Genomic DNA, 12,446 nt, shown 5'->3' on the forward strand with positions numbered 1-12,446 from the left:
GGGGCATTTTTGGTACTTGCAGGACTTCCAACTGACAACTGATGGGCGCCTGGTGGCTCAGGGGCTTAAGCCTCTGCCTTCCAGCTGGGGTCATGATCCTGGTCATGGTACCGGGGTGCAGCCGAGCACCTGGCTCCCTGCTCAGCGACAAGCAGGCTTCTCCCTCTGCCCCTGCCCCTGCCCCTGCCCCCCGGCTTGTCTCTCAAATAGAATCTTAAAAAACAAACCGGTGCGAAGAGAGGGGGGGTAGGGACGCGGGCCAGGCGGGGCCGGGGCCCGGAGGGCTTGGGCTGAAGCGGGCGCGCAGAGTGGACGGTCCCAGCGGAGACTGCGGAGGACGGCGGCTTGGAGCCCAGACCCCAGGGGCGGGCGGCCCGCCCCTGCCGGCTCCCCCGCGGTCCTTTGTTCCTTCCTAGGCGACGCCCCGCTTGCCCGGGGAGCCGAAGGGCCCGGGCCGCGCCTTCCCGCCGCCCCCGCCCGCCCGGCCGCCCGGAGCCCAGGCCGCGCTACCCGCCGCGCGGGCGCGCCAGTACCTGATGCCCCGAGGCGGCGGCCGGCGCGGCCTGCGGGGCGCGGGGCGCGGGGGCGCGCGGGCCGCGCGCAAGGTCGGCACCCTCCGGCGGCCCCTCGTGCAGGCGCATCCCTTCTCCGCGCGCGCCGGGAGCGCCGGACCACCCCGCGGGCCCACGGGCGGCGGCGCTGCGCGGCGACGGCAGCAGGGCTCCGGGCCGCAGAGGCCTCGCGGGCGGGCGGCCGGGCGGGGAGGCTCCGCCCCCTGCTCGCCGGCCCGGCCCGCCCCCCGGCGCCGACCCCGCCTCCCGCGGCGCTCGCGGCCGCCGCTGCCCCGGCTGGCCCGGCCGGGCGGACACAGGACAGGGGCGGCCCCGCGGAGCCCCCGGAGCCCCCCGGCCGGGCCGCTGCCCTGCGGGAGGCGCGCGCCCCCCTCGGCTCTGCAGCGCGGGCGGCCCCGCGCCGGGCCCCCCGTGTCCCGAGGGGTCCCCAAGCGCGGGCACGGAGGGCTGCCAGCCCCGGGCCTCGCGAGGCGGGGGGGGCGGGGGTGCCGACGGTCCGATTTAGGGCAGGAGGGCCGCGCCGACCCCGAGCTCCGCTTGCTGAGCGCGGGCCGGGTCCTCGTTGGCGTCCCGGCCACTCGGAGGCCTGGACGCTCCCGCGGAGGGCGGGGCTCGGGGGCTCACGGCCCCGCCCGGGGCGGGGGGCGGTGCCGACGGTCCGATTTAGGGCAGGAGGGCCGCGCCGACCCCGTCCCCGGCCGGGACCGAGCTCCGCTTGCTGAGCGCGGGCCGGGTCCTCGTTGGCGTCCCGGCCACTCGGAGGCCTGGACGCTCCCGCGGAGGGCGGGGCTCGCGCTCACGGCCCCGCCCGGGGCGGGGGGGCGGGGGGGCGGGGGGGGACGCCTGGACCGCGGGCGGGAGGGCGGCCTGGAGGCCGAGGCGGGCTGGGCCGGGCCGCGGCCCCGGCAGCGGCGCCAGCCTCCCGGGCGGGCTCTGGGGACCGCGCGCCCCGCGGCCGCTCCCGCCTCCCCGGACCCCGATCTCGGCAAGGCGTTGGGCACCTTTGTCCCTTGCTCCTCCCGAAGACCTCCTGTCCCCCCAGTCAGGCACCCCTGCTCTCTGGTCTCCGTCACGGGAGGTCCCGGCAGTTGACTCTTCTGTTCCCGTCCCCTCCCTGTCCCCCTTCGTACACGGTGGACGTGCCCAGGGGCCTGGGGCCGGGAAGGGGCCCCGCGAACTCCCAGGCAGGTCCGAGTGGGAGGTGTAGATTCGTTCTCCTGGGGAGAACAGGTGGCCCCGAGATCAGGCCCTTTTTGCTCTTTGTATTTTATTTTGAAACTTTAAGGAAGCCTTTTTATGAAAGGCGGAGGGGCGGGGGGAGCGCTGTCGCAGTCACCCTTATGTGCAAATGTCCTATACGTGTCTCAGAGATAAGCTGGGACGTGGTGGAGGAAGGACCTAGAGGAGGAAGGAGTGAGGACAGAGGTGGGGATGGGGGACCCCAAACATCCACACTAATGTGTGACTCTCCAGGCCCCTCCTGGAGTCTCTGGGCCCCAGTGTCTGTTCTTCACATGGCCAGTCTGGTGCCTTTGGTCTTACAGCCTGAACGTGGGGAGGTGGGACTTGAGGGCGAGGCCCGGAGGCGGAGAGGCCCGGTAACCTGGGCCAGGGCCTGCCCCTGTGAGTGGGAAAGCACACAGCAAAGAGGAAGCCCTTCCTGATCCCAGCACCCCCAGGCCAGACCCCAAGGTTCAAGCGCCTCAGGCCCAGTCCCCTCTGCTCTTCCTGACTGGAAACTGGACTTTATAGCATTTTTATATAATTCAACATTGTCAGAGTTGTAAAGACCTTGGAGATCCACCAGTCCCTGCCCCCTTCACCCCTTCCACAGACAGGTAGTGAGGTTCAGAAACTGAAAGGATCACACACAGCCAGATAAGGACGGTGAAACTAGAATAAAAAGCTCAGCTCCCTTGGGGCGCCTGGGTGGCTCAGATGGTTGAGCGTCTGCCTTCGGCTCAGGTCATGATCCCAGTGTCCTGGGATCGAGTCCCGCATCGGGCTCCCTGCTCCTTGGGAGCCTGCTTCTCCCTCTGTCTCTCTCTCTCATGAATAAATAAATAAAATCTTTAAAAAAAAAAAAAAAGGCTCAGCTCTCAATTCAGTGTCGTTTGCAGTGCAGGGCACGGCCTCCCAACTGCTGGTCAATTATTAAAATTTCTGTTCCCCTGGGCCCTGCCCAAGGATGGCCTGTGTCTGCGGGCCGTTAGAATGCATGACAACCTCCGGGCGATGGCGAAGACCTGCTTCCCTGGGATCAGTGCCGTCCTGGGCAGCTCCGGCCACCACGGGCTTCAGGTCCAGCGTTCGGGCAGCAGCCTCCTCCCTCAGGAAGCCCAGGAGCAGGGCTGACGGCCACCCGTCCTTTGGCCTTTCCAGGAGGCCAAGGGCTCTGGCGTTCTGTTTTCTGTTGCAGATGTCACCAGGGACTCAGGAAATAACTGCATGAGCTGTCAGTGGACTGAGAAGCGAATTCCCAGGGTTTGAACCTCCCGGGGTTTTGAGTCAGTATTAAAAGCTTGAGAACAGGGATTATGGATGGCACCGGGCTGGGGGCTGCCATGCTTTTATTTTCCTTCATGCATGTTGTTTTCAGATCCAGAATGAGTCTTTTACCACTTTGGCTATTATTCTGCCTGGTCAAAAACAGGACCCCCACTGACGAAGTTCAGGTAAGCCAGGACAGAGAGCTGGTTAGGAATGGCTTTTCCTCTTGACAGGCAGGGACGGAGGCCTTAGGAAGACAGGAATGAAGGTCTTCATTGAGAGGCAGCCCCAAGCATGGGGGGCGGGGGGGTCTCAAAGGGTGACCTTTGAGCCCACAGCATCCTATTAGGAACCTACCAGAAATGCAAATCCTTGGTCCCCATCTCCACGAATCAGAAACTGAGGCAGCACCCAGCAGTCCTTTTTGATGAGCCCTCCAGTGATCACGAAGCCGAAGATCTGAGCAGGAGTGGGCTCAGTCCTACTTTGGCTGCCCCTACGGCCTCTTGGGTTGGGGGGGAGCGGCCAGGGGGGTAAGGTGGTCTCCTTTCTCTCTGTGCCTCCTCCTTGCCTCGGGAGTCCGACATGAACAGGTGAAGTTTCTTCATGAATTTGTTGTTACTGGGATGACTGCTATTATGGCCAATATGTAAATGTGATTCTGAATTCATATTTATAGGCCACGTTAGTGACATTACTCAAACATCTGTGTTTTTGTGAAGTTGTTTGCTTCAGTTATTTTTTTTTATATTTCAGCCTAGGGGCGCCTGGGTGGCTCAGTTGGTTAAGCATCTGCCTTTAGCTCAGGTCATGATCCCAGGGTCCTCGGATCAAGCCCCGCATCGGGCTCCCTGCTCAGCGGGAAGCCTGCTTCTCCCTCTCCCACTCCCCCTGCTTGTGTTCCCTCTCTCGCTGTTTCTCTCTCTGTCAAATAAAATCTTTTTTAAAAAATCCTTGATTTAGGGGTGCCTGGGTGGCTCTGTCGTTAAGCGTCTGCCTTCGGCTCGGGTCATGATCCCAGGGTCCTGGGATCGAGCCCCGCATCAGGCTCCCTGCTCGGCGGAAAGCCTGCTTCTCCCTCTCCCACTCCCCCTGCCTGTGTTCCCTCTCTCGCTGTGTCTCTCTCTGTCAAATAAATAAATAAAATCTTTAAATAAAAAATTAAAATAAAATAAGAATTACCTGAAAACATAAAGCAGGAAACAACAGAAGTAAAGGAACCAACATTTGCAATTTCCAAAAGCAAGGAATTTTAGGAGAAAAAGGTGACAACGGCTTCTGGCCCCAGACACAAGGCTTACCTGACTCGCAGCCATTTCTTCTTTCACCTCGTCCTCTAGATTTCTTCCTCTTGAGATATTTGTGGAAAACTCACACAGCTGCAACCGGATCATTTGCCTTTAAAGCCCCCAGCAGAGCCTCTTCACCTGTAAACTGCTCGCCTGCAGGCATGACTTTGAAATGCAAAGAAGCCCCAAATTCCTAGTCCTTTGTGTCAGGAGCTATTCAGAAACTGAGCTCCTACAAGGAAACCAATCCCTGACTTTTCCTTCTCTGCTTTTTGGGGGGCCTCCCCTCCTACAGACGCCCACAAATTCAGCTACAGAATAGGAACCCTGTGCTCCACAGACCTGACCCTCCCAGACTCATGTCGCAGAGACCGTGTTCCTCTAATTGAGTCAGAGCTCTCAATTCTCCCTTTTCTTTTTAAGATTTTCTTTATTTATTCATGAGAAACAGAGAGAGAGGCAGAGGGAGAAGCAGGCTCTCCAGGGAGCAGGGGGAGCCCGATGTGGGACTGGATCCCAGGATCCTGGGATCATGAGCAGAGCTGAAGGCAGACGCTTAACCGACTGAGCCACCCAGGCGCCCCTGCTCTCAATTCTCATAAAATAACCTGAAGCCCTCGTACTTAACCCTGGTTCACTTAGAATCACCTGGAGCCCTCAATGAACACAACACTGTCCTTTCCACCCACACCAGTGGACAGAATCTGAGGGAGAGGGCGCCGGTGAGGATCATCTTTGAAACTCCACACGTGATCCTACTGGGGAGCATTTGGGGAGGGGACCAGGCAAAGCACGGTGACCACGGCTGTGGTTGTGAGCAGATTTAGATCCATGCCTTCTCCACTGATGAGAGTTTCTGGGATGACACATTCTCCCTTTCTGCTACACGGAGGGAGATGCCTTACAAATGGAGCTTTCCCTTATAAATGCAAATATCTCTTACAAAAGTAAACATACTGGGCACCTGGGTGGCTCAGTTGGTTAAGCGACTGCCTTCCGCTCAGGTCACGATCCCGGAGTCCTGGGATCGAGTCCCACATCAGGCTCCTGGCTCAGCAGGGAGCCTGCTTCTCCCTTTGTTCCTTTCCCCTCTCATGCTGTTTCTCTCTCTCTCTCAAATAAATAATAAAATCTTCAAAAAAATAAATAAATAAAGGTGGGGCGCCTGGGTGGCTCCGTCGTTAAGCGTCTGCCTTCGGCTCAGGTCATGATCCCAGGGTCCTGGGATCGAGCCCCTCATCGGGATCCCTGCTCGGCGGGAGGCCTGCTTCTCCCTCTCCCACTCCCCCTACTTGTGTTCCCTCTCTCGCAATCTCTCTATCTCTGTCACATAAATAAATAAAATCTTAAAAAAAAAAGTAAACCTACTGGGTTTCAGAGTTTTTCCTTTCTCTATTGCTTCTTTAAAGTTACACCCTAAAATAATCCTTAAGCCAAAGAGACATATTTTGGGGTGGCAAATGCTTCCCTTCCATAGGTAAATGTTTATTTTCGAAAGTAACCTCCAGTTTTCCAAAGTGAATGTCTTTTTCACACTCCCATCGGCAATATATGTGAATTCTAATTCGACATTTTCACTGAATTTTGGTGTTATCCTTTTTCTTTATTTAAGCCATTCTAGAAAATATTGAGTGTTTTTTCACTGTCAAATACGAAACGGTCTTACTATATTTGTCCTGGTGACGAAAATTGAAACTGATTAAAAGCATGAAGTTGAACAAAAACCGTGGGGGCTGGTGGCTTAGTCGGTTAAGCGTCTACCTTTGGCTCAGGTCAGGATCTCAGGGTCCTGGGATCGAGTCCCGCATCAGGCTCCCTGCTCAGGGGGGAGTCTGCTTCTCCCTCTCCCTCTGCCCCACCCCCCGCTCGTGCTCTCTCAAATAAATAAAATCTTTTAAAGAAGCTTAACAAAAACCAAAATTGCTGCATTAAAACATCAAGTGCCGGGGCGCCTGGGTGGCTCAGTCATTAAGCGTCTGCCTTCGGCTCAGGTCATGGTCCCAGGGTCCTGGGATCGAGTCCCGCATCGGGCTCCCCGCTCGGCGGGGAGTCTGCTTCTCCCTCTCCCACTCCCCCTGCTTGTGTTCCCTCTCTCACTGTGTCTCTCTCTGTCAAATAAATAAATAAAATCTTAAAAAAAAAAATCAAGTGCCGTGAGAACTTTTTTCTCTCTTCGCAAACCTCCCCGCTGATCTTCTCAGCCTTTTGTTTCAGGAATCTGGTTCCACCCTGATAACATGATCAACACAGCTGGAAGCACAAACACAATTCCTGTTGAAACTGAAACCGGCTAGATCCTGCATTTCCCCACAAAACCCCAGCCCCTGCCTCTGGGGGGGCTTGCAGTTTTGAAGGCCCCGACCTGCTGCAGCCTCCTTTGGTGACAAAACAATAAAGCTGTTCCTCTTTCTCCCCAACTCTGTCTTCACCTTCCATTTTGGGTCTGAAGCATGGAGGTCAGTTTTCAACAACAAACTGAGTGTGTAGGAGAGGAAAACGCTTTTCTTTGTCTCTTCTCAATTCTTTAGCTCATCTAATAATTAAGCTGTCATAAGACAGATTCACAAGGGAAAAAGTAAGTTTGGGAACCTCAAAAATAGGAGGCTCAAAGACAGGTGATTGATGGTACCAAAACACTGTGACTTAAAGATAAGGGCACAGGGATTTAGAATTTCAAAACGGGGGAAGTCCTTCACAGGAAAAAGGAAAGAGCACATGCTGTTGATGAGGGAAGCTGACACCCCACAACCCCCCGCCATGGGACATATGTAACATTCCTCAGGCACTCCTGGCTGTCCAAACACTAAGGAAAGGAAAAACAAATAGCTGACTTTGATCAGGCATGAGTCTCCCTCAGCTTACGAATGTCTTAGCAATCTACAAGAACAAAGCATTTCTATCAATAACCTAGTTTCCAGAAGGAAATGCAGATACAATTAAATGTCCTTATAACCTGCAGCCCATTGACAGATACCTGAGGCAGCCTGAATGTAATGCTCCTCCAGGAATCTCCCAACTATCTTCATGTTAATACCTTGTTAGAGGGAAAACATCCTTGACAATAGCAAGGCCTCCAATATCCTGTGAGTCGTCTTTAACATATGAAAATCCTGTTGAGGGGCGCCTGGGTGGCTCAGTCGTTAAGCGTCTGCCTTCGGCTCAGGTCATGATCCCAGCATCCTGGGATCCAGCCCCGCATAGGGCTCCCTGCTCTGCGTGGAGCCTGCTTCTCCCTCTCCCAATCCCCCTGCTGGTGTTCCCTCTCTCGCTGTGTCTCTGTCAAATAAATAAATAAAATCTTTAAAAATAAATAAATAGGGCGCCTGGGTGGCTCAGTTGGTTAAACGACTGCCTTCGGCTCAGGTCATGATCCTGGAGTCCCGGGATCGAGTCCCGCTTCGGGCTCCCTGCTCAGCGGGGAGTCTGCTTCTCCCTCTCCCACTCTCCCTGCTTGTGTTCCCTCTCTCACTGTGTCTCTCTCTGTCAAATAAATAAATAAAATCTTTAAAAATAATAATAATAAATAAATAAATAAATAAATAATAAAAAATAAAAAAAAGAAAAAAGAAAACCCAGGCCTGCCAAGCCCTAGACCGGAGGTCCACAAACTTTTTCTGAAAAGTATTTTCAGCCTTTGTGGACCATAGGATCTCTATGTTGAATCATCTCTGCTCTTGAACCATGAAGGCAGCCATATCTGTTATGTAAACAAATAGGTGGGTCTGTGTTCTAATAAAACTTTATTTACAAACACAAGTGATGGGCCTATCGCCAACATCTGTCCTAGACCAACGCTTTTTGAAATCCGAATGAATCACCAGAATAAGAACTGAAGTAAGCCAGGAAATATGTGTTCTAGGATGCAATGGGAGACTTTTTTTGCCCCTTCCTCAGTTTTCAGATCTGTAAAAGTGGGAAATGGGGCGCCTGGGTGGCTCAGTCGGTTAAGCGTCTGCCTTCAGCTCAGGTCATGATCCCGGGGTCCTGGGATCGAGTCCCGCATCGGGCTCCCTGCTCCGCGAGGAGCCTGCTTCTCCCTCTCCCACTCCCCCTGCTTGTGTTCCCTCTCTCGCTGCGTCTCTCTCTGTCAAATAAATAAATAAAATCTTTTAAAAAATAAATAAATAAAAAATAAAAAGTTAATCTTTGGTATTCTCTCTCTTCTCATCTAATATCAGCTTCAGAAAAGAGGAAAAGCCTTCCGTTTGCAGCAACAGAATAAAAGTGGAGGACATTTTGTTAAGTTAAATAAGCCACACATAGAAAAAAAGATACATTATATGAAATCACATATATGCAGAATCGGAAAAAAGGCAAAATTGAGAAGATTAGCATTTTTGTTGCCAGGGGTTGTGGATGGGGGGAATGTTGAGATGTTGATCAAATGGTAAAAAGGTTAATTATGCAGGATGCATGAGCACTGTTCAATGTACAGCATGGCGACTACAGTTAATAGGAGTGTATCGTGCCCTTGAAATTTGCTAGGAGAGAGCATGTTAAGTGTTCTCACTGATGTGGAGGACAAAGGCAAAAGAAAAAATTTTTCTTTCTTTTTTTTTAAAGATTTTATTTATTTATTTATTATTTGAGAGAGAGAGGGTGAGAGACAGAGAGCACGAGAGGGGGGAGGGTCAGAGGGAGAAGCAGACCCCCCGTTGAGCAGGGAGCCCGATGTGGGACTCGATCCCGGGACTCTGGGACCATGACCTGAGCCGAAGGCAGTCGCTTAACCAACTGAGCCACCCAGGCGCCCGGAATGTGTTTATTTTTTAAAATAATTCTTCATTCTAATTTTTTTAAAAGATTTTATTTATTTATTTGAGAGAGAGAATGAGAGAGAGAGAGCATGAGACGGGGGAGGGTCAGAGGGAGAAGCAGACTCTCCGCTGAGCAGGGAAGGGGGGGATGCGGGACTTGATCCTGGGACTCCAGAGTCATGACCTGGGCACAAGGCAGTCGCTTAACCAACTGAGCCACTCAGGCACCCAAGGAATGTGTTTATTATGATGTAGGAAATAACATTAGGGTTCAAAGCCAATGGCCAAGAATTCTTGACCCATCTTTGGTGCAAAAAGGTGGTTTTATTAAAGCACAAGGACAGGACCTGTGGGCAGAAAGGGCTGCACTGGGGTCATGACGAGTGACCCATTATATACTTTCAAGTTGGGACGGGGCTGGGGATAGTGTAAGTCTCTAAGGAATTTTGGAAGCAAGGTTTTCAGGACTTTCAGGGGGCTAGCTATTGTTGGGAAAAGGTCACTTATTACCATCTAATAAAACCTTATCAGGAGAAGCTTTGGTATATCGGTGGGTTATATGCTTGGGGGATGATTGCCAACGTGTGTCTTGGGGGTTTAGAGATAAAGGAAGTCTCCAAAAGAATTTTTATATGTTAAAGTAGACTTAAGAGAATCCTGGGGTGGGGTTGGGCTAGGATTGCCTTTTGCCCTCAGCAAAGTGTCAACGTTGAGGCAGTTGAGTCCCTAGGGAAATGTCAGTCTATTTCATGGACTCGTCAGTGGGCTGTAGGTAGTAAGGAAATTTAGTAATTTTTCTTCTACCTTTGTTTCCCACATCCTATTCCATTGACTGCCATAATTATTTTGTAACCAGGACCCAAGGGTGCAAGAACACCTGGCTCCAGTGGTCCCACACCTAGTTCAGCCACTCACGGCTGACAAAATCCAAAGGCAAGAAAGACGACCTTGGCTGCCTCAGGTTTGACCTCAGACTTTCCCGCTGGGTTCCTTCCAGCTTGTCTCCTGGCTCAGCAGGAAGACCCTGAGGGCAAAGCATCCCCTGAAGGGAACTGAAGCTACTGGTCAAGCAACCGGGACCGCCCCGAGCCAGAAAGACCCCACCCCCGATGGACTCCCAGACAAGGACAGATTTGACCTTGGCTGCCTGCCTGCAGGTACCCCCTCACTTTTGCCCCCCCCCCATTTTTCTTATATAAACCTGGAAATATTTCCAGCACTTTGGAGACAGTCTTTGAGACATTACCTGGCTGTCTTCCCGGTGTGGGCCTCCCTGAAAGAACTTCCTCTCTTGTCTACCCACCCCCCCGCCAATGTGTCTTTCTGCCTTGGATTTTGTCAGCAGTGAGTGGCCAAAACTGGTCCGTTTGGGACCCCAGGAGCCACGGGATCTTGCACCCCTCCCTGCGCCCTGGCCAACAGCAAACAGATGAGTGGTGGTCAGTGGAGTAACATCTCAAAGATGGTCTCCAAATTGCTGGGATAATATTCAGCTTTGAAAAAAGAAACATCTTGTCACATGATACAACATGGTTAAAATGTGATGATGACATAGAAATGTTGAGGTTCAGAGCCGATGGCCAAGAAAGAATTTTTGAGATGTCTTTGGTGCAAAAAAGGTGGTTTTATTAAACCACGGGACAGGACCGATGGGCAGATAGAGCTGCGCTTAGATTAGCATAGATTCTTATGCTATTCTTAAAGCATAGATTCTATGCTTTCAAGTCGGGATGGGGTTTGGGACAGCACCAGCCCCCAAGGTATTATGGAAACAAGGTTTCTGGGACCTTCAGGGGTCTAGCTGTAGTTAGGAAAAGGTCATTTGTTACTGTCTAATCAAACCTTAGTAATGCGGTGCCTGGGTGGCTCAGTCAGATAAGCATCACACTCTTGATTTCAGGGTCAAGAGATCAAGTTCCAAGTCAGGCTCCATGCTGATTGCAGAGTCGGCTTGACATTCTCTCTCTTCCTCTCCCTCTGCTCCTCACCCCCCTTCACACACTCTCTTAAAAAAATAAATAATAAATAAGGCCTTGATCATGAGACCCTTCAGATGTATATTGGTGGGCCATATTCCTGGAGGATGATTGCTAACATATTTGGGGGGTAAAGATAATGGAAGTTTCCAAAGGAATTTTTATATGTTAACGTAGACTCACAGGATCCTGGGAGGTTGGGATAATGTTATTGTAAGATTGTCTTTGGCCTGGGCGCCTGGGTGGCTCAGTTGGTTAAGCGACTGCCTTCGGCTCGGGTCATGATCCTGGAGTCCCGGGATCGAGTCCCGCATCGGGCTCCCTGCTCGGCAGTGAGCCTGCTTCTCCCTCTGGCCCTCCCCCCTCTCCTGTGCTCTCTCTCATTCTCTCAAATAAATAAATAAAATCTTTAAAAAAAAAAAAAAAAAAAGATTGTCTTTGGCCCTTAGCAAAGTATTAACATCGAAGCAGCTGAGCTCCCAGAAGAAGGTCATGCTACCTGATGAAGTTTTAGAATGTTAAGTGCTGTTCAGTGGGGTGGAGTCCGGAGCTGACGATTAAGAAAGAATTCTTGAGACATCTTTGGTGTAAAATGGCGGTTATTAAAGCACAGGGACAGGACCCGTGGGCAAAAAGAGCTGCTGCCCCCGGGTTGTGTGGGGTGGCTGATTATATACTATGGGGTTGGGGAAGGTAAGGGAAATGGAAGTTTCAAAAGGATTTTTGTATATTAAAGAAGACTCACAGGCAAGGAGACCTTGCCATTGTCAAGTGAAGGTTGTTTACCCCTCTAGTAAGGCATTAACATTAAGATAGTTGGGAACTTCCTGGAAGAATGTCACACAGGTCCCACCCAGGAGTGGGGTGTGGGGGGAGGTTGCAGGGTGTCCGCTTATGCTTTGTCTTCAGCCAGCCTTCTGCTCCCTCATCATACCTGTTTCAAGGATTTGTCAATGGGCTGTAGGCAGTAAGGAAATTAAAAATTTTTTTCTTTTGCCGCTGTTTCCCGTATCTATGACATTACGCTAAGTGAAGTAAATGAGTCACAGAGAACGAAACACTGATTTCACTTACGTGAATAACCTAATGTAGTGAAAGAGAAGGAAGGAAGGAAGGAAGGAAAGGCGAGGGCAAGGAAGGTACGAAGAAAAAAAAAGGAGGAAAGTATAGTTGCTGGAGCTTAGAATAGAGAAACATGCAGACGTGGTTGTTTAAGAGGTACTGATTTACTGCTTTGCAAGATGAGAAATTCCAGAGGTTGGTTTTACAACAACATAAATATACTTCACTCTACAGATTAAAGTGGTTAAAATGGGGGCGCCTGGGTGGCTCAGTCGGTTAAGCGTCTGTTTTGGCTCAGGT

At 52.1% G+C, this 12,446-nt stretch overlaps 1 protein-coding gene across 26 annotated transcripts in view; it reads right to left on the reverse strand.

Annotated features, from left to right (window-relative positions):
- LOC123856141 (KRAB domain-containing protein 5-like) overlaps positions 1–12,446 on the reverse strand; it is a 119,853-nt gene that overhangs the window by 96,745 nt on the left and 10,662 nt on the right. For 2 of the 26 annotated variants that reach the window (XM_064581854.1, XM_064581855.1), the window contains exon 1: positions 534–723. The exons of 16 other annotated variants lie outside the window; for them this stretch is intronic. In XM_064581854.1, the coding sequence (XP_064437924.1) occupies positions 534–641 (108 nt within the window). In that variant the 5' untranslated portion in view covers positions 642–723. Of the gene's footprint in view, positions 1–533; positions 727–12,446 lie in introns of those variants that run through there. 8 more of the 26 variants (XM_064581850.1, XM_064581856.1, XM_064581858.1 and 5 more) reach the window with 6 other exon arrangements.

This window comes from Mirounga angustirostris, unplaced genomic scaffold, assembly GCF_029215605.1.
Source record: "Mirounga angustirostris isolate CCGP_5_RB_7025 unplaced genomic scaffold, mMirAng1.0.hap1 SCAF_16, whole genome shotgun sequence".
Lineage (NCBI taxonomy): Eukaryota > Metazoa > Chordata > Mammalia > Carnivora > Phocidae > Mirounga > Mirounga angustirostris.